The 21780-nt window shown below is 52.6% G+C and overlaps 1 protein-coding gene across 5 annotated transcripts; it reads right to left on the reverse strand.

Annotated features, from left to right (window-relative positions):
* Positions 1 to 31: 31 nt before the first annotated feature.
* Positions 32 to 20396, reverse strand: Ube3a (ubiquitin protein ligase E3A). Of its 5 annotated transcripts, none has more exons than XM_037214012.1 (12): positions 20049 to 20396; positions 17927 to 17989; positions 17119 to 17245; positions 15606 to 15825; positions 7978 to 8930; positions 7374 to 7580; positions 6930 to 7074; positions 6323 to 6528; positions 5951 to 6118; positions 5159 to 5314; positions 1266 to 1486; positions 32 to 169 (listed from the first exon to the last, which is right to left on the reverse strand). In XM_037214012.1, exons 2-12 carry the CDS (start codon positions 17965 to 17967, stop codon positions 49 to 51), a joined length of 2565 nt encoding a protein of 854 aa, XP_037069907.1. In that variant the 5' UTR covers positions 17968 to 17989; positions 20049 to 20396; the 3' UTR covers positions 32 to 48. The 5 variants fall into 5 exon arrangements, with proteins under 5 accessions (XP_037069907.1, XP_037069906.1, XP_037069908.1 ...); XM_037214011.1 differs by having other exon boundaries at positions 20041 to 20396; XM_037214013.1 differs by having other exon boundaries at positions 20303 to 20349.
* Positions 20397 to 21780: the final 1384 nt, after the last annotated feature.

Here is a 21780-nt window from a genome sequence, read left to right on the forward strand (position 1 = left end):
GGCGGGCGGGCCCAGCGCGCACGGCGCGGCCGATGGCAGTGAGCGACGCTACAACATGCCGAACCCCTTGCTGTACGTGATGGCCTTGAGCACCATTTCGCGGAGCTTCTCCCGCGTCCGGTAGTCGGGCAGCAGCAGCACGTTGAAGCAGGTGTGCGCCGTGGGTAGCCTGCCGCCAGCACGCCGTCAGAACACCGCGAGCGGCGTCACCGGGGAGGGGACAATGACACCGCAGACGTCAGACCTCCGTGGGTGGCGTCACCGGGGAGGGCATAATAGACACCGCAGACGTCAGACCTCCGTGGGTGGCGTCACCGGGGAGGGCATAATAGACACCGCAGACGTCAGACCTCCGTGGGTGGCGTCACCGGGGAGGGCATAATAGACACCGCAGACGTCAGACCTCCGTGGGTGGCGTCACCGGGGAGGGGACAATGACACCGCAGACGTCAGACCTCCGTGGGTGGCCTCACCGGGGAGGGCATAATAGATACTGCAGACGTCAGACCTCCGTGGGTGGCGTCACCGGGGAGGGTATAACAGACACTGCAGACGTCAGACCTCCGTGGGTGGCGTCGACCGTTGTCTAGTAGACAGCAACGACTTACTTGTAAACAAAGTCATTTAGTTCGTCTGTCAGCCAAGCTAGGAAGGGATCTGGGCCGTGATGTCAAAGGCAAGTCAAGTAACTAAGCCATACGTCAAATGGGACTACTGCAAATCAGGAATGGGCTTTCATTTGCCAACGAAGAACGGCCGCTGGGGTGCATTGGGATGACGCTGATGTGTACATAGCTTAATAATTCCGTATGTACTCAAATGATCAATTGTTGAAAAGGTAAAGGAAGCATCTGGATCATGGAGTTCAGGCAGAGCGGATAGAGCAATGCTTCATACGCAAACAGTTAAGTTCCTATGGGCTCCCTAACCAGCGGAATACCTTGTGCAGCGTGGAACAAGCGAGATTATACCAGACGTGAGGGTTGTCGGTTGTCGATATGCAGATGATACCAACAGCTGAGCTAGTGGAGCAAGCACCATAGACGGCCGATCAGCTGGCATAAAAGGCAGGAATGACGCACAACACGTACAGGACAGCGTCGGAGCACGCGTGCTAACAGATGATCAGGTCTTGACGGGGCGCGCTGGCGTTGCGGGGCCCACTGTGCAGTGGACGCATCGGCCAGATCGGTAGCGAGTGGCCGCGTTGGCCGAGCCCCAGCTGCGGCCGGGCCCCTGCCGCCGGTGCGCCGGCGCGCGCTCACCGGTCCGTGTCGGGACCGTTGCGGGCGATGATGAGCTTGAGCTTGCGGAGGCCGCCGACCGGCACGCGGTCCGAGCCGGTGGTGAACTCCAGCAGACGGCGCCGCTGCTCGGCCGTCATCTCGTCGTGCACGACCTCCCAGAAGCGGCGCACGGCCAGAGAGTCGCGCGTGAAGCCGCCATCGTACTCCGTGCCGGCCTCCAGCTCCCTGAAGTCGTAGTCCTGCGGTGGCGCGTCGCCTCAACCAGTCAGCACCAGCATTACATCCCAGTCTCCTAGAATTGGCGACTTTAGGTGCAAAACAACACCACATGAGGAGAATTTTCACTCCTTTTCTCCACATTTTGTGAACATTTTTCATTCTTTCCTGATATTGCCCAGCCGCGCATATATATATTGGTGGCGAAATTGTGTTTTATCATACACACCTCATACCTATTTGGCTTGATATTTATACTTTGTGGGTGGGTTGGATGGCCCTGTCTGTCAGCAAACCATACAAAACATACAAACTTTTTTCGTGGCGAGCAGAAAGAAGCATGCCCTTACAAAGCCAGTGTCTGCTGTGGGGTAACTAATTGCTAACCTTGCCAGCTTTCAACACATCATTTGTAACCAGATCCAGTCGTTCTCTGTTTGAATGGATCAAGTTGTGTTCATAAGACAAACTATGATGCCACAAGACACGTAATTGGAGTATTTTGTTCCATATTTTTGATCATTTGCCTCAAATTTGTTGAAGTAGTCTCTCATGTCTGCTTTAACAAGATGTTGTCCGTAGTTGCCGTGGGTTGCTGACTGGTAAATGACTACTGTAGATATGCACTATATTTTTTAACACAGGAATACCCTAAGCTGCACAGCAATTACAACATGAGGTGCACATAAGGTTTTAGGAAATAGACCAGCCCATCTGAAATGTGAAGCAAACATCACAAACTTTATAAATAACAATCAATATAAATAGCAAAATATAAGTGGATGCCTTTGCTGCAGCTGAAGAGACACATAGCGCAACTGGTTTTGTGGTCATCTAGAAGTTATGTTACCTTTGGAGAACAGAGATTGCTTTGTGGAGCATACCCACTACCGCGCTTCATGGAGGCTGACCATGATGCCAGAATGAGTTATTCAAAGCGATTTGAGTGGCTCTGATTTGTGCGCTGTCAACTTTGGTGTTAACAAGCTAACACAAATGAAATGAACCAAAACACAAGTTGAAACCAGCAAAAATACGATTCATGTCTTTATCACAACTGCTGCTGAAATAGATGCGGTGTGTTTTTCTTTTTTAAATTTGACCCGAAGCCTTTGAATAGATGGATTTCTGGGATCAGCGCTCACACTAAGCCGCGCTTGTTGTGTGAGCCCTGACCCCCACTATCCGATCACGCGATTCCAGGCAACGGCAGAATTTAGTGGCGAAAGCTTAACGTACCGCAATGCTCGGCACGATCCGTCCTGCCCTCTGACGTCAACTGACCTTTAGCGCGACCGCTGCCACCGGCCGCAGGCCATACCTGTCAAGGGCAGATAGCGAGCGCCCTAAAGCGACTCGAACCCGCCCCGCCACGGGAGGGTGGATCGGAAGGCAGGCGCTCTAACCAGCTGAGCTACCGGGACGGACAGGAGTTGAGGAGTTGACGGAGGCGGAGTTGAGATGATATTCAACGCATGGGCTACTCTAAACTAGGTTAGGTTGGTTAATTGCATGGCAAGTGGCAGAGGGAATTTTGTCAGAACTAGTGATTCACAAGTGCTAATGTGATTCAAATATGTTAGACAGGATGAAATGAGGTGCGGCTTCTTTAGGTAAGGCTTGGTTACGTTACTTTCATGGAAATAAGCATTGACATTTTGCAACAAACAAAAAAAAAACAGTGACGCGATATGTTATATTTCCTGACCCTATCTTAACAGAAGCCGGAGGTATGTCTGTTGTGTTTGATTGGGTGGCGGATTGATGTGCAGGAGTCCAATTTTTTTTAATGTCTTATACTTGTCGAATTATTTGTAGTTTTTGCTGTTCCACTCCTTCGCTTTGTTTTGCGTTAAAAATCCTGTGGGAGGGAAGTGCAAAGTGCAGCATCAAAACGTTGTTGTTACAAAGTTTTTGATGCTCATCATACTGTTATCCAATGACAATTCTTTAATGCATTCTTATTCGCTGTAATGACCTGTGACCGCCGATGTTAATGTTAATGATAACCGCTGTACGATGTTACAAAAACAGAAACGGTTTTGTCATATTTATGATATTACGCCCACGCCAACTTGAAATATGTCTTCGTTTTCTATAGCATGTCTTACTGACTCATAAGTTCCAACTTTTATTAATTGAATTTTTAATCCCTGTAGTCTTTCTGCGATGGAATTTTTGAATCCCACCGCAGCTAAAAGGCGATTCTAGCTCATCTTCTGACCTCCCCCGTTGTCCCGTGGCGACGCGCCGCCTCAGCACCTGTCAGTCTCAGCGCCTGATCTCTCCCCGTTGTCCCGTGGCGACGCGCCGCCTCAGCAGCTGTCAGTCCCAGCGCCTGATCTCTCCCCGTTGTCCCGTGGCGACGCGCCGCCTCACCGCCTGTCAGCCCCAGCGCCTGACCTCTCCCCGTTGTCCCGTGGCGACGCGCCGCCTCAGCACCTGTCAGTCCCAGCGCCTGATCTCTCCCCGTTGTCCCGTGGCGACGCGCCGCCTCAGCGCCTGATCTCTCCCCGTTGTCCCGTGGCGACGCGCCGCTTCAGCAGCTGTCAGTCCCAGCGCCTGATCTCTCCCCGTTGTCCCGTGGCGACGCGCCGCCTCACCGCCTGTCAGCCCTAGCGCCTGACCTCTCCCCGTTGTCCCGTGGCGACGCGCCGCCTCAGCAGCTGTCAGTCCCAGCGCCTGATCTCTCCCCGTTGTCCCGTGGCGACGCGCCACCTCAGCACCTGTCAGCCCCAGCGCCTGACCTCTCCCGTTGTCCCGTAGCGACGCGCCGCCTCAGCACCTGTCAGTCGCAGCGCCTGATCTCTCCCCGTTGTCCCGTGGCGACGCGCCGCCTCAGCGCCTGATCTCTCCCCGTTATCCCGTGGCGACGCGCCGCCTCAGCAGCTGTCAGTCCCAGCGCCTGACCTCTCCCCGTTGTCCCGTGGCGACGCGCCGCCTCAGCACCTGTCAGTCCCAGCGCCTGATCTCTCCCCGTTGTCCCGTGGCGACGCGCCGCCTCAGCAGCTGTCAGTCCCAGCGCCTGATCTCTCCCCGTTGTCCCGTGGCGACGCGCCGCCTCAGCACCTGTCAGTCCCAGCGCCTGACCTCTCCCCGCTGTCCCGTGGCGACGCGCCGCCTCAGCACCTGTCAGCCCCAGCGCGTGATCTCTCCCCGTTGTCCCGTGGCGACGCGCCGCCTCAGCACCTGTCAGTCCCAGCGCCTGATCTCTCCCCCTGGCCCCCACTTCCCACGCTCAGGCACAGACCCTCGGCTCACTGGAATATTTGTATACAAGTTCTGCGGGGCATTTGATGGTAGATGATGCCTCTCACTTACAACTCAGACTACGGTGTTTCAGTACAAGCCGGCTTGAGGCCAACAAAGGGAATATTGTGCCCATGCCAAGCATAACTGTTAAGAAATATGACAATATCTGACTGGAAACTGGGTGGATTTCCGATACGCAGTACCAAATGCTGACCCGCTGACGTGGTACGCATTCCATTTCGGCGTGGTCTGCGATCCGGGGCAAACACGGCCACTAAACTTATCTCAATCAAAACTCGCTTTTCTTGGGTCAGCTTCACCAGGGAGTGACTCCTACCGTGTCGCGGTCATGACCGCATCTATCACTAACCAGACGCCGCGGGCCCTCAGACTGAGGTGGCGATGGCGGCGGGCCGACGGCCGCCGCGCCGACGGGCGCCTACCTTGCTGCCGCAGACAAGAAGCTCCACCTCCTCCGGCCGGAAGAGGCCCCAGAGCGGCGACTCGTCCGTGACCATGGTGAAGCCCCGCCGGAACGCCCGGAACTGACGCTGCACCGACGAGTTCAACAGGAAGTCGGCGTAGCTGTCCGCGAAATCCTGCGCGCAGCGAACCAAGTCGATGTGGCTGGGTGGCGCCGGCGGACATCACACGGCCCACCGGACACTCTTAGACACCCCAGCACGTGAGCAGCGGCTGAGCGGCGCCGGCGGACATCACACAGCCCACTGGACACCCTGGATACCCCAGCACGTGAGCACCTAATTCGAGGTAAGTCAAAGGAGGACGACGGCCAGCGAAAGGGGACCGATCATATGGTTCCGTTACTTGTACATTCAGGGTGCTACTGCTACTGCGCCTGTACCGCTAATGCACCACTAAAGCGAACATTACATGGGTTGTTGCAAACATACACATATTTGCACTTAGACGCATGTAAGCACAGTACACGGACAGGTCAGTCTTTTTTACACGCCTCCTTTACGTCGGTCGAAAACAAGTCTGTGTAGCCGTCTGTCAAAACAAAACAAATCAATCAGTGGCTTAAACGCGCATGCCTTCACACTCATGGGCCACCGTCCGGGAGGGGGGGGGGGGGGGGAGGGGAGCCACTGACCTGCACATGCCTGCACACTCACGGGCCACCGCCCGGGGGGGGGGGGAGCCACTGACCTGCACATGCCTACACACTCACGGGCCACCGCCCGGGAGGGTAGGGGGGGGGGACCACTGACCTGCACGTTGGTGCGGTTCACAAGCAGCTGGCTGCCGTTGGGGCGCAGGTCATGAGTCAGCTTGGCACCGAACACGTCCGTGTAGCCCACCTGGAAGCTCTGCACGAACACATCCTCCATATCGTCGCCGTCGTACTCAAGCATCGAGGTCAGGCTTCGGAACAGCGTCTGCCGGACGGAGGGAACAGCGTGACGGAACGCACGGGTGCGCCGGCCGGTCTCGCCACGCTCGCTCTGTCCGGGCACACATCGGAGCCGCAGCCAACACGACGGCTTCCTCCCGCGGCGCCTTCAGGAGCACTCGCCGCCACCAAACCTCACACATGACCCGTGCTGGCCGGACCAGGCCGCCGCTGGCTGCCAAGTGCTCACCGGACTCAGCTCGCTGAGGTCCTCGAACGTGCCCTTCTGTCCCATGAGCTTTCGGTACACCACCATCGGGAAGCGGATGTCCAGTATGACGTTGTTGTAGAGCGCCAGGCCGACCACAATGCCGATCAGCGTGAACTGGGCGTCGTTCTCAAACGAGGTTGGGTTGAACCAGTACGCTCGCGTCTCTTCGTTGTATGTGAACATGCCTGCCGGGTGCGCCGGAGTACGTCAGACGACGCAGCTGCATGGCTCAGCGACACAGACGTCGCCCATGTGACAGACGGCCGCGAGACACGGCCGAAAACGACACCCTCTCTCCTCGCTCGCAGGCAGATTATCCGTGCGCACCACGAAATTCACGTCACAACGCTGTAGTGATTGCATGCGACGGAGGGAAGCAGTAGCACAAATGTGTGTACATAACAGCGGTACCATGCAAAACGTCAGCAACGAACTCACACGACCACCCTCAAAATGAGGGGGAGTGCACAGAACGCACGAATTCCAACGTCGCAAATAATCAGTTCATGAAGCGGAAATGCACGGAAACGTAACGGACACACCAACAGTAACAGCACGCCAAGAACATGCCCTCTCTTGCACTTACCATAGTCCGGGTTGAAGATCGCTTCTACAATAAGCTGAAAGAACTCTTTGGACACGCCGCCCTCGTCCACACCCTGTTCGCCCTCGAATTGCACCACTAACTGCTTCTTCAGGTCGCTGGGATTCTCCAGCGCCATGATCTCCAGCTGGAACGGCCGAGCGCATTGTACAAAAGGACAGAAACGACAAAACAATGACAAAGCGCCCAAACCGATTGTTCGCGACGTTTTACGACTCAAGCCCTGCACCTTCCCCGGCTCATCCCACCTCTTGCGCGCCGCTGCAAACACCCTGCGTATGGCCTGCCAGCGCCACTGGGCGGCACGGGCGGCATACAACGCCAGCCGTGACTGGCTGAACCAAAACCCTGTCAGCTGACGGCACTCTGGGCCCCGTCCACTGACGCGAAGTGGCGCTTGGGCCTCGGCCGGCCGGCCGCCCGCACCTCCACCAGCGCGTCCTCGATAATGAAGTCGCGCCGCACACGCAGTCGCAGGTACGGCTGGCCGGCGCCGTGCACCAGGTTGTGCACTATGGCCAGGTGGCGCTCGTGGTACATGCGGATCCGACTGTCGTAGTACAGGCCCAGCGACTTGGTGGCCGGCGTCAGCACGAACGGGTGCCGCATGAAGCTGAACCGCTCCGGGTGCTCCTGCCGCACAGCCGCCATGGCCCGTCACAGAGGCGTCCGGCAGTGACGGCGGCCACGGCGCCGCCGCTCGCCCCGCCAGATGACACACAAGTTGGATTTCGAAACGAGAGAGTCGAGCAGCAGCCTGCAGTTATGACCCATGAAACGATGCAATAGTTCCGTCGAATGATTTGCGGCATCTAAGAAGTGTTGCGTAACGCGTTTTGCTGTTCGACCTATCCGTAAGTTAACTAAGCCCCTGAACTTTCAAAGCGAGTTACCAGAGTGTCCAACTGATATTTTCAGGGAAGCGTTGACTGCACACTGACACCAGTTAATCATGAGAGCCTCCAGGGTCGCCAAAGCTGACCTCCACACTCACAGCGTGCCGTCATGCCGTGGACCGTGCCGTGCCTACCTTGTAATAGCGGTAGTCATGGTCCATCTCCACTGCCTCGCTGAGGGGCTCGTTGTAGAACTCGTCAAAGCCGACTAGTGGCACTCGGCAGTCTATGGGGCGCGTGCCGAGCTCGCGCTCCAGCGGGTCTTCGTCGGGCGGCGGCGCGTACTCCTTGGCGGACGGCAGCAGGGAGTCGGCGGCAGCCGGCGGCGGTCGGCAGCTGCCGGCCGGCTGCTCGCGCGCCGCCGCAGAGTCGCAGCGGCCACCCACCAGACTGGCGTAGTAGAGCAGACGGATGAGGCGGACGGGCGCTGTGACGGCCTCGTCGTCGGTGGCCTGGTAGCCACGCGTCGCCTCCTGCTCGATCACCTTGACGGAGATGAGCTGCTGCAGCGTCTGCACCATGTGCCGGAGTCGGTCGGCCGGGTACCGGGCCCAGAGCCGCACCAGCTGCACCTGCGCTGCCAGCGGCAGCCAGACGGCCGCCTGGCACAGCCGCGGCAAGGCCAGCTCCAAAAACTCAGAACTGCTCAGCACGGGGATCTCCATCACCAGCAGGAAGACGTTCAGCAGGTCCGGGTCGCTGTGGTAGCCGTTGCGGAACTGCAAGCTGGCGCGCAGGCCGTCGGCCAGCGTGGTGAGCGCTGTCACCAGCGCGGCCGTAAATGGTGAGTCGCCGGTGGAGAAGAGCAGGCTGAACACGCGCCGTACGCTCTCCAGGTCCAGCGGCGACAGTGGCGGCGGCGGCGCGGCGGCCGCGGCGGCGCAGGCACCCTCCTTCTCGCCGGCATCCAGCTGGCCCTTCTCGGGCGGCGCGTCGCTCCGCCGCAGAAAGCTGCGCTTCAGCGTCTCCGTGTCCGAGAAGATGTGGCCGATGGCGCGGATGACCTGCGTGTAGTCCCTGGCGCGAGCGCTGTCCTGCACCAGACTGATCAGCCGGTCGGCGGTCCAGTCGCCGTCGGCATCCGGCTCTGCCAACACACGCCACACGGTCGGGGCCATGTCACCGCCGCCCGGCGCACACACAGGGCCGGCACTGGGCCGCCGCCGCCGCCGCCACCACCACAAAGGCCTGGCGCGTCGCCATGGTGACGCAGCGCGCTCTGACGACGCGCCAAACTGGCCGTGCTCCGGCCGCTATACAAAGCCCAGGAGGCCGGGGCGTACCCAGGCCATTCCACCCATCCCCAAAGGACAAACGTTATTGCACAATGAACTACTGGTAAGCTTAAAATCAAAACGAGTTGCGAAGCATCCCATTCCTAATCTCATCCGAAGCATCACTATCCTAATGGACCGAGGCGGACGTTATAGCAGCTTTACATGCAAAGCTTCCATCTGTTCAGCTGCACGCTGCAATGCCGCATAGCAATGCCGCATAATAAAGGTGCATTATTATCTTTCCATGAGACATGAATCTACCACAGTCCAATACATATCAAGCTCCATCACAATGTAGGCACCGTGAGATAGTGCTGCCGGATAAGAAAGTCGGCGCAAAATAACTCCTTCCCAGGCAAATAGATTCGCTCTGTAATAGATAAGACTCTTACCAGAGGAAAAAAATAACAAGAGCTCGTGATGGCAGGACTACGTATGGTAAAATGTTCGCCAGGAAAAAATGGGAAAAAAATTCGTCGGGCAAAAGTTCGTATGGAAAGAGGTCGTAAGCAAGTGTTGAACCCAAATGTTCGGACACGAATGCCAAGTCAAGGAGTCAAGGGCGGCCAAAGTACAGGACAACGTTCGTCTCACGAGAGAACATACGAAAATGTTGGTATTTCGATACCTGATGTAAGCACACCAAGTATGTCGGCCAGGATCGAAGTTTGTTTGACGACAGCACGTAAGCAAGACCTCGTATACATATGTGTGCTGAGCGTCAAAATGCATATACTCGTTTTTGGCACCAGGCGCCAAATGAATGGTCGCTGCGGGGGAGCGGGTCCGTCATCCCATCCCGTCGACTGGGGAAGGAGAGAAGTAGGCCATGGCGGTGGACGTTGACAATTGCATGGGTCAGCTTAGGTGTTGTGGTAACCCCAGCCCTCAATGACATGAGCTTTAAGCTCTGATGCCACCAGCAAAATGAGCTCGAATCAGTGGGGGTTGAGCAAGATGGCACTCGGGTGGAGGGGACTGGAGATTTCATAACAAAGCATATTCACTGCAGATGCCTGGCCGGGTCGTTGTGCTCCTTCATTATCCCTCATCCTGCCGACATGCCTGTCTGCGACTCCGCCTCACGCCTGTGAGCGCGTCGCTGACGTCAGCTGACGGACGCGGCGAGTCAGCTCGCTCGTGGAATACGGCCGGTACACGCGCCGGTGGCACGCGCTATACGATTGTTCACAGAAATAAATCGGATACCAGAGCCGATTCCAGCACGCACAAGCTGAACACGCTCTGATACATCCTCTTCGATTAGGATCCTGGTTGTACCCGACCCAATATTGCCTGAGAGCATCATTTTGAAACTGTACGCCGGAGAGAGCTAGAAGTTACTCACTCACATTCATACCTCAGATCATCCCCGACAACTTTCGACGAATTTTAAGAGGTGCCGATGCACAATTCGGTATCATGGTGATCGATTTTGTGCAGATTGCTCCCCACAGAAGCATCATCCACCAGTCACCAGCCATCCACCAGCCTGTGCTCCCCATGCATCGTCAAAGACTTCATATTCATCACTCTCGCAGAGTGGAGCTCACCCACGGCCTCCTGTCCATGCGCTTACGCTGCTCGTCAACCTTTGCCCGCTCATTCTTGTCAAACGAAATTGATCCGCTTCGAACATTTGCGCACGCTCAAAAGCTTGCAAACAATTGCGTGCGCACTTTAAGCATGAAAACCCTTTTCACGCCAATTTGTGTTCAAACGAACTTAGTCCAAGAGAACATTTTCCACACGTACTTTATACCAAACCAGCACTTGCTTACGAATCTTTTCCGTACGCACCTCCGCCATACGAACTTTATACCCCACGCATATTTGCTTAGAACAGCTGCGTATGTTCTTTATGCCTATGTCCTTTTTCTATACGCACTTTTGTCATAAAACCATTCGCCACACGATCTTCTACTGTGTAATCTATCTTGACGCCCAAAACAGCACTGATCCTGGCTAAATACAGTTGATTGAACATGAATGGCTGTCATGTCGAAAACACAAAGGACCAGAGCAGAAAAGGAAAATGCATTTGACCTGGCCTGCCCGGATAACAACAGGCCTGCTCTTGACTCCAGATGGGGTCGGACTCGACATGTTAAGCTGTGGATCCAGGTAAATTGATTCCTTTGAAAATATGTGCATCAGGAGACGGAGCCCAATCACCCGTAATGACCAGGACAAGCCAGGAGTGGACTCAGATAGATATTTGGGCAACGATAGGATATCCTTACTCACACAGCTCCCACCCGGGAAGCCAATGCGTAATGCTGATACGCCGCGTCTTTGTAATTACTTATCGGACCCAAACCAGATTCGAAGGCCCAAAGTTCTTGCTCTTAAAATCATTGTCATCTTAACCCATGCTGGTAATCGATACCGACATCCGACTTAGATCTGTGCTGCGATATTTGGAGTCGAAATTAGCCCCATGCTCAGCAAGCCAGGACAGGTATCCACTCCAACGGCGCCAAAGCGAGGGCAAGTGCCGTTAACCCTCTACCTACGACGGTTTTTCACCTCTGTTCTACGAGTGTGGGGGGATAGGGCTAACAGGCCCACCTCTAGAAAACTACGCTCGCGAGAACCACACGGAAGCGGCATTTTCTCACGTCAAATTGCATCGAATAGCTGTGTTGAGCAGTGGTGGGTGTGAACTCTGACAGGTCAAACCAAATGAGATGGGTCAAGTTCACGTTACAGGCCTTTCTGTTTATACAAAATCCTTATATGTTACTTGAAGAGCTAAGCATGCTATGCTAGTGCAGAAGACGGCACTGAAAAGCTGTTGAAAAACTTTCAGACAGACACTAGTGGATATCGACAATGTGACCTGTGATAAGTCATGTCAGGTCAAACGAATGAAGGCGACTGTTGCAATGGTCCGACCAGCTGCCTCAAATACTTAACAGGCCGTAGAAATGGGGACATCCTTATTCTAATTGCCCGAGCCATGGAAGCATTCCATTGTCTTCCCCGTCTCCAAATCCGGTGATCCTCCAAATCCTTCCAATTTTCGGCCATCTCTTTCGTCCCCGTCGGAGCAAGAATCGTGGAACATACAGTCCATTAGCAGCTCTATAGCTAGCTCTCCAATAATCACCTCCTTTCTCCACACCAGCGCGGTTTCAGACTACGCCACTGCACGGAAACTGCGCTGGCTTGTATATCCCATCAAATCCTAACTGCCAACGACCAGGGAGACATGTTTCAGCTCCACTTACTTGATTCAAGCAAATGCTTCGAGGTTACAGACCACTCAAAATTGCTGAGTAAACTCGGCCTGCACAGCGCTGACACCACCTGGTTATCGGCACACCTCAAAAGCCACCTTCGCGTGAGAGCATCCAACCAGTGCGGGAACAGCAGTCCATTGCGATGTGGCGAATAGTGTGGGAGCCTCGCAGGAATCGGCATTGCGCCCCGCACCGCACTGCACCAATCCGCACGATTGCAGTCCCTTCGCGGAGGGTGTAGGCGGTGTGCAGTATGCTGAGCACACCTACATTCCAGTAAGCGGCAAAACAACGGTTCGATATGCCGTTACGCAGGTGGAACACGTCCTGGCCTCTCTCCATGCCTGGTTTCGCGCTAAAAGACTTAAATCAAATGTTGAGAGTACACAATTGTGTTCGAAAGCCCACAAAATTCACCCAGCCCCTACCTTTACCTTGAACTTTCTGAAAAACGAACTTTCACCTTATTCGAAGGTGAAAATGCATGCCTAGTCTCTGAGTCATCTCTCCGCTGGAATGCTCACGCAACCCTCGCCAATGGTCGCTGGAGCCCTGGAGCCCCAATGGAGCCCTCGCCAATGGTCGCTGTTTCGGTGTCCTGTCTCGTTCGTCTCCCAACTAAGAAAATATTCGCCTCCTCATGTCGTCACTGCGCTGGCGAACGTCTCGGTTCTATCCATACTGCTTTTCAGTTTATGGCGATGAGTCTCAAACAATATTTAGGGTCCAAAGGTCATCAATTTTGCAGCAAAAGTAATATTTGGGTTGAAAAGTTCGCTCACGCCTCGGGTCTGTTGGAGAGGCTCGGCTGGCTTCATGCGGAAAGCCTTGTCCAATTCCACACGTTGATGTTTCTCCACGAGAAACTGTCATCTGTAACCAGCTTCATAAAAAGGGAGTGCCGTACAAGTCTGGCTTAGAGAGTACCTTCCCAAGCGTTTACTTCGAATCCAGCTGCAAAGAGTGAATAGCAACTATTTACTTCATCGCCCGTAAAATCCTACAATTTAGGGGGACATCTGACGTAAGGAGTAACTCCGAACTTCACCAAGCATCCATCGGGTCTCATAAACGCATTTGATTTGATCATGGAGTAGACCTTCACTCCGAACCTGAAGTACAATAAAACAATGATCTGGCCGGTCGTAAAATCGGCGGTGGTGATCATAGAGGAGCCGGCGCACGGCCATGCAGGGGTGGAGGAAAAGAACATCTAGACCGAGAATGAAAAATTGTTCAGGTTTGAAGCGATGCCAACTTATTAAGAGTTAACGTGCTGGCGTATGTGAGAAAATCAATACAACTGCAGTTTGTATTGAAAGTTTGTAGGCATCACAAACGTGCACCAGGAACTGTGGTGGATGCACGGGGGAAAATAACTAATGCAGCTGACGCGCCTTTAAGCTCACTAACCAACCAACTTGTTATGACACGGATAGACGTCATACAAGTCCACGAAATGCACAGCCTTAAGTAAGAGTAGTCATCTATTTCTGGGAACTTTTGTCACTGAGGTGCATATTGCCTTCACACACAGTATAGGAAAGCTTCCCAGTATGAACAGGCGTGCCAAACAACTTTGTTTACTTCTGTGGGTAGCGGAACAATATCGAGAATTATAGGATGTCTGCATTTCAGCAAATTAAAAAAAAAACATTGTAATTGGTCTTCGAATTAATCCCCAAATAACTAACAAATTGGGTTCTCGAGTAAACTCATAAGTGTCCACACCTTTTATGCCCCCTTAGCGATATTGATATATTTATTATAGGCATCCAAACATTCCGGGTCCAAAACAAAAACATAACTGTCATGGTAACGACCAATTGTATCACCACTGCAATTACTTTAGCGCTGGCATTTTATTATTTACTTCGGAGGTTGTTATAGGACGTTACTTCGGAGCGCTTCTTGCAGGTTTATGAAACCGGCATAGGGAGAGGGGAGTTAAGCCGAAATTACTTCGCACGGCCAAACGTAAATAGTAACCTCTCTTTATGAAACTGGTTGCAGGTTTATGAAACTGGCGTAGGAAGCAGAGTAACGCCACAATTACTTCTGTCAGTCACAAGTGAATGATAACTTCTCTTTATGAATATGTTTACTGTTGAGCCGGAAGCGCTGACCCATGAGTTCTGAGTGCTTTCCCAAGCCCGAGACAGTCACGCACACCAGGATAAAGATGTCTGTCCCTATGTCACGCACCGAGATGGGAGGGAAGCGCTTGCTCTGCCCAGCTGTCAGGTAGTGTGATTCCCTCCCCCGTGACCCGGCACAGCTCCCTATTGCGAGGTTTGCTCGTACGCTGAAGTGCGCGCTGAGGTTTGGTCGTGCGCTGTGTCGAAGACCGCCCTGGACGCGGGATGGTTCGCGCCATGTACGCAAGCGCAGCCGTGTGTACGTGTACGTTTATGAGCGGTGTGAACGTGTGCATTTGCGTGTGTGTGGGTAGTTGTCGTAGTTGGTGGTTGTAGAAGTCGCTCACAGCCCGCTTTTAATGGCGTGAAGGCATGGATCGGAACATAATTCAAGGACACTTCTTTGGAGCACATTTACTGCTGTTTATGAGCATTTGTCACTTTTGAGCAAAATCTAAAAGGCCTGTACTCGAGAAAGAGGTCACAGATTTATATCATCGCGGTCAGAAACTTCAAACCATCACAACATCTGTACAAATGATTATTGAAAACCATAGGTGGAGGACTATGAGCCTGTACCTCGAGCGGCGGCCGTAAAACGAAATTGCAGTCAACAGAGATGTCAACAAATTCAGTTTTAGCGCGCCAGATCAGACGCCCAAAGTTGGATCACATCACGCCACTTGACCAGAGGAGGTGGTCAAGCCGCGAAACGTGGCGAAATCAATCGATAACGTAAGTTTATATGGAAAAAGGGTTCTCCACACACTTCATTAGCAGTGACTACTATTCGCTATTTTCTTTTGCTACGACTATCATCGTGGGATGAAATAATTCGGTACAGTTAGCTTGTCTTACAGGTGTTGACAGTGTCTCAACGGCGACTGCCGTTGGTACAGGTGTTGACAGTGTCTCAACGACAACTGCCGTTTGGTAATGTCGGCCTTCTTGTGCGGCGAGCAAGTCCCTCTGAGCCAGGCACGCCATTAATCACGTGCAATCATCGCAAACACAACGACCAACCACGCAGCTCTTGTCTGTGCGACAAAACAGCACACGTTCCCCCCAGCCGGTGGCATTATGTGCGCGCTGCCCCACTCACCGGCGGCCTGGGTGGCGGCGGCGGCAGCAGCTGCGGCAGCGGCGGCGGCGGCAGCGGCGGGCCCGGCGGCGGACCGGCCGCTGGAGGGCGGTGGCGGTGAGGGGGCGGGGCCGGCCGCCGTGCGGCGTACCTTGTTGCGCGTCGCCTGACACAGCGGCGCCGACACCGTCAGCAGGTGGACCGCGCGCACCGCTGCCTGGTTCGGTGGCAGCGGCTCCACCTGCGGCACGGCGGCAGACACAATGTGCCGTCACAGCTGCCTCTGTTGGCGACGGGCGGCCGACAGCTGGTGCTCCACGAACGACCCCGACTTCAACACGCAACTATGAACGCTGGCGCTCTGCTAGCCGTCCTTAACAATTACGATTCCTGACGGGAGGTATTGACGAACTGGAAACACCGATTGCCCTTTGGAATTTTGAAAGATGACCGGCTTTTTGCACACAAAGAATTCACATTGGCAATGCATTAAGACGTATGACAATTTCCATTGTGTTGGTAGCACGCTAAAGCAGTGTCTGTCCCTCAGGAGAGTGACGCTGAACAGTAAACAGGCGACCACTGCTTCTGATCAGCCCCGCAGAGGCCGTCCCTGGGGCTGGCCTGCGTGTTGCGGGGATACAGCAATACAGGATGGCACGCCACTTCAGCCAGGTCACAACAGGACAGTGTGACTGTTCACCCAGGCACACGGTATGTGCGGTCCACCGCACCACGACAGGCGTTGTGACGGTCCGCCGCCCGACAGGTGTGTCGGTCCACCCAGGCCACGACCGTCCACCAGGCCACGACAGGGTAGTGTGTCGGTCCACCCAGGCCACGATGTTCGTCCACCCAGGCCAGCACTGTGTGCGGTCCACCCAGGCCACGACAGGGCGGTGTGTCGGTCCACCCAGGCCACGACAGGGTACTGTGTCGGTCCACCCAGGCCACGACAGGATAGTGTGTCAGTCCACCCAGGCCACGACAGGGCAATGTGACGGTCCACCCACGCCACGACAGGGTAGTGTGTCAGTCCACCCAGGCCACGACGGGGCAATGTGACGGTCCACCCACGCCACGACAGGGTAGTGTGTCAGTCCACCCACGCCACGACAGGGTAGTGTGTCAGTCCACCCAGGCCACGACAGGGCAATGTGACGGTCCAGCCAGGCATAGTGTGATGGTCCAGCCAGGCCACGACAGCATAGTGTGACCATCCACCCAAGTCACGACAGGGCGGTGTGACAGTCCAGCCAGGCCACGACAGGGCAGTGTGATGGTCCACCCAGGCCATGACAGGGTAGTGTCATGGTCCAGCCAGGCCACAAGAGTGTGACTGTCCACCTAGGCCAAGACAGGAAAGTGTCATGCTACAGCCAGGCCATGACTGGACAGTGTGGTGGTTCAGCCAGGTCATGACACAGCAGATACGCCGGGCCCACGAAGGCCAGCGTACCAGTCCAGTCGGAGCACAGTGGACCTGGGAGAGCAGGGCAGGGCAGGCCCCCCCCCCCCCCCCCCACCAGCCTACCTGAGCATTAGAGCAGCAGTGGGCGTTGGCACAGTTGGAGTCCCCGCAGCCCTCCGTCAGTTGATGGTAATACTGCTCGATCCGCTGCCTCGCCTGGGCTCGCTTCATCGCCTCGTCTTCCGCCCGCCTACGCAAACAAAGTGGGCGGTGCCAATGCCACCAATGGAAAGTGTGATGAAGGTGGAGTTCAGAGACAGTGAAAGAAGGCAGTACAGGTTGAAACAGATGTGCAGATGATTTGGGGCAATGAATTGAAGCTCATTAGTGCCTTCCAGTAACCTTGTATTGTCTTCCTGGAATCAGATGAGCAGCTCACATGTGTCACCTCATATCCTAACATAACTGCTCTGGGGCAGTGTTCTGTGTAATATGGCAACATGTCACACATTTTGAGACCTAGCTTGATCCAGATACTTTGAATGCACCCTTATCTCTCAAACATGATGACTAAACAATGGAACATTGTGTTCAAAGCCTACCAATGATTGTGTAATAATTTGTGTAACATCTGCAACAATTTTGTATCCTACTTGCAATTTAATGTAATTTTGCAGTGCACTTCAATGCAATCTGTTATCATGTGTACCATTGCTAATCACCTGTAAATCATTTTCATAATTCCCATCAATGTAACTTCCTGAACATGAAGAACATCAGAGATGTAAGAATGCAACAAGACCTGTACTAGGTTTCAAGATTATACATAATTCAGAACAATGATGATATTTAAGTGGCTGTTTTATTCAAAAACATTATTTAATAGGGTCTGACCCACACATTATACAAAGGTTGCTAAGAAAACACCCACCTTTCAGACTCTGAGTAGCATTGCTGGTCAGAAGTATTCATCAAGGAGGCTCACACAACTGACCTGTGAAGAAAATAACAACTTATTAATAGCTTGGAAAAAATAAACATATTTATTTTACACAGGTTAAGGCTGTTACTGAAGTAAAAAAAAACACACCAAGCTGAATTAAGACTTTTGTCAATACTTAGATAATGGCTTGACCTTGGTTAACAGCATGACACAACTTGATGCATTTGTAAGACCTGAGCACCATGTATCCTACAATCTACCTGGCCAGTTACTGGCCTTTGTTAAAAAAGAATTTCCATAATTTTGAAACCTGCCAGCATATTTGGAAACATCCATAGGATATTTAAACTACCTTGAGCATAACTTGGTGCACTAGGACCCATCTGAAAAATTCAACCATTACACCAGACAAATCTGCAATACCAGTGCACAGAACACCACACTTGCAGTGTAGATTTCAGACCAGGCTAAATTGTGCTGAATTTTCACCTTATTTTTATACAAATTTGCAATCTCACAATTCCTTGAAACATTAGCCCCACACCTTATAAATGGCTGAGGTCATGCACTGAACTTATGCTCAGATTTATGGTGCACATATGCTGAAATTTTTGTGATAATGTTAAATGTCACTGCTATGCTTTACCTTATCCACCAGTCAAACATGCCTTTTGCATTACTAAGCATGGTAACTTGAAATTGTTAAATCATGTCAAAGGAATTACAAGAGTGGATGAGCATTTCCACAAGTTATGAACGCATCAAAAGTATGCCCAATTACAGGTAAGGTCAACATAGTGGAGAAAAATGTGCACCCCACGCAGACATGTGCCTAGATCACAAGGTTGGATGCAGGATCTCATTGGGTCCCATGCATACAGAATCCTGGGATGAGATCCTGAGATCTCATCTGGGGTTTCTGGACACATCTGGTCCCAAGAATAGAAAGGACGACATCCTGCAACAATTGGTTCAAAATTTCAGCATGACCTACATGGAATTGCAAACATTTGTAATTGAGAGAGCATGCACTATCCTATGAGCCATTTCAATCTGACCATCTAGAGATCATGAGTTCTCTAACACCTCACATACATAAACATGCCATCATGTTCATGTGTGAGGACATGACATGGCCTGTAATCATTAACCCACTTCTTAGAGACAACGGGGTGATGTAGCCAAAACTAAATCAATCACCCAACTTCTTGGAGACTACACTGGTTTTAAGGTAGAGTGTATGGTAAACAATCAAAAAACAGGTACATCTATACCTTTACCTTTAAACTTAAATAATTATGATAGGGAACATTTCAGAGCTGTGAACACACAGCAACCTTGACCCCAGCACCATTACCTAACCTGGTAAAGCCAGCAATACCAAGTCCCTAAACAAACTCATTGCATGCCACTCCAATGATGCAATACCACCTGACTGCTCAGATACATAAGATACATAGTTCAGTACATTTTTGGTTACCTTAGCCCCCTATGTTTTCATGGTTTTTGATGTGCAGTAATATTGTGATCACTCACCAATGACTTAGCAAAGGCACCAAGGGGATTGTTGCTGTGTATTTGCACCCCTTGAATGTTTGCTATCATAATTAGTTCAATTTGAAGGTAAGAGTAAAGGTGACCTGTTTCATTATTATTCATAATATGTTCTGCCTTCAAAATGATGACTGGTGTACAATGCTCTTTTTAACAATAGGTACCAATGTATACCATAGCCACAATGACATAGTGAACTAACCAGAACTAAATGAAACAACATTTTAGCATATTACACATACCTATATGCATGCCTACCTACCTAAGACCTAGCATTCATACACATGGCAGTTGTGAATAGCCAGTCAATGTCAAAACATCATAATGCAGCACAAACACAGTATACACACAGCACCTAATGCAAGTATAGTACAATCCTAGCATGGTTTACCAACAATTTATCAATTCTCACAACATGGCATTAGAACCAAAACAATAATATCTGCCACATAATATCTGCATTATAACACATGATCACTTCTCTTTTGGCACATGAGTGACAAATCTGCACATTAGTGTGAGCATGCAGACAGCTGACATCCACCCACCTAATCACCTTGCAACAGCCTTGATCAAGGCTCTAAGTTATCTACGATGAAGCGTGATTCGCCTCTGGCGAGTTCACTTTCTTAAGACACAGTCAATGATGAACGCCAATAGATGAAAGCGCACTCTGCTAGGCTCAATAAAAACAGCCGACCAGGAGGGTCGTCGTTTCATTTCACACATATGTAACGCAGAGCCATGTATGTAATGCTCTCATATCTTAAACATCGCAGAGGCCAGCGGGCCCTCAGCGTATCTCCTAACCACAGCCAACCCGCGATAACGCTTCTCCGCTCCGTTTGCCTTGCGTTTTTCGATTATTTGCAACTTGGCGTGCAACTCCAGGCGTTATATACGGGGGAGGCACCATACAATTTGGTTACACTCAGCACGAGCCGCTGGGTGACGTCACTGAAAATCCCTTCGGTGGCTGCCCGTCACTAATTGAAAATCGGCTCAATCGCAGGTAGCGGCAAGACGGTGAAAATCTCCGGTTGGCAAAGGTAGCGGTGATCAAGTCCTGACCTTTCAGTCACCTTTCAAGGCCAAGGTCATGCTCAAAAGACGGGGAACTGCACACTACCCAAAAGTTATCGGTCGATTTCAAATTTTCAAGCATTAGAATATCTATTCAACAGTCAAGGGACTAGCGCCTGTCTCAAAGGCCTGATCTCTCAAGGTCACCCTTCAAGCTCAGTTTCAGGCCCGAATGACGGGGCACTTCGGGTGCATTCGGCCGGCAGATAATCTCGGAAAATTATCCGAAATGTTGGACAATTTTCCGAAATGGCGCTCGGCGCTGCCAACACGGAAAATTATCCCGGATAATTTTCCATACCGAGGGGGAATCGCGGAAATTTTCAGAGCATGGTCAAGACGGAGAATCTGTTTTCGCTACGCGTAGCTATGACTGTTGGCTGCACATGGCACATGTGAGATCAGGGGATAACCCAGCCAGCATGTCCAACTGGGACCCATGTGGGTCCGAGATGGGCAGTCATATCAGGGATCATAAGATGGGCAGCCCATCAGGGCTGCCCACCCCGGTCCCATGTGGGCGTGTCATGGACAACGAACTGGGTGCCACATGGGCACCCCACCTAGGGCCCATATGGAGCCAAACTGGAACCAACATGGGGCCACCTGGGCTGCCCTGTTGGGACTCACGTAAGCATGGCCAAATGGGTCTCATATGGGTGTCCATCTGGGGCCCACTTGGAGCCTAACTATAACCCACATGGGGCCCACCTGGGCTACCCAGTTGGGACCCACGTGGGCATGTTCAGCTGGTGCCCACATGGATGCGTCCAGCTGGGACCCACGTAACCATCCCAGATGGGACCTATATAACTAGCCCGGATGGGACCTTTTCAACCGCCCCAGATGGGCCCCAGTTAGGCTTTTCTGATCTGCTGTTTCCATCTGATTGATGCACCGCCGTAATTCCAGACAGACTGCCTTATATCATCAATAATGAGCCGGGTCTAGGTTAATTCACCATGTATTTTACCGGAATTACCTCGGCAACAGCATCATTGCACAAAACATGCACATTTCTGTTATCATGCCCGATGCGATGTTCACAAAACCATTCAACAGATGCTATGCGTTACCGTTGCTGACGTTGTCGCCACGGTGTGTCCTGCCGCCGTCGTAGTCTCTGCCGCCGAAATCATTTTCCTCGTGCCTATTTCGTTTCGTTGCGCGAGACTCCGTAGCGCGGTGTGTTGCGCATGATGAAC

The sequence above is a fragment of the Pollicipes pollicipes genome, unplaced genomic scaffold, assembly GCF_011947565.3.
Source record: "Pollicipes pollicipes isolate AB1234 unplaced genomic scaffold, Ppol_2.1 Scaffold_3447;HRSCAF=4054_pilon_pilon_pilon, whole genome shotgun sequence".
Taxonomy (NCBI): domain Eukaryota; kingdom Metazoa; phylum Arthropoda; class Thecostraca; order Pollicipedomorpha; family Pollicipedidae; genus Pollicipes; species Pollicipes pollicipes.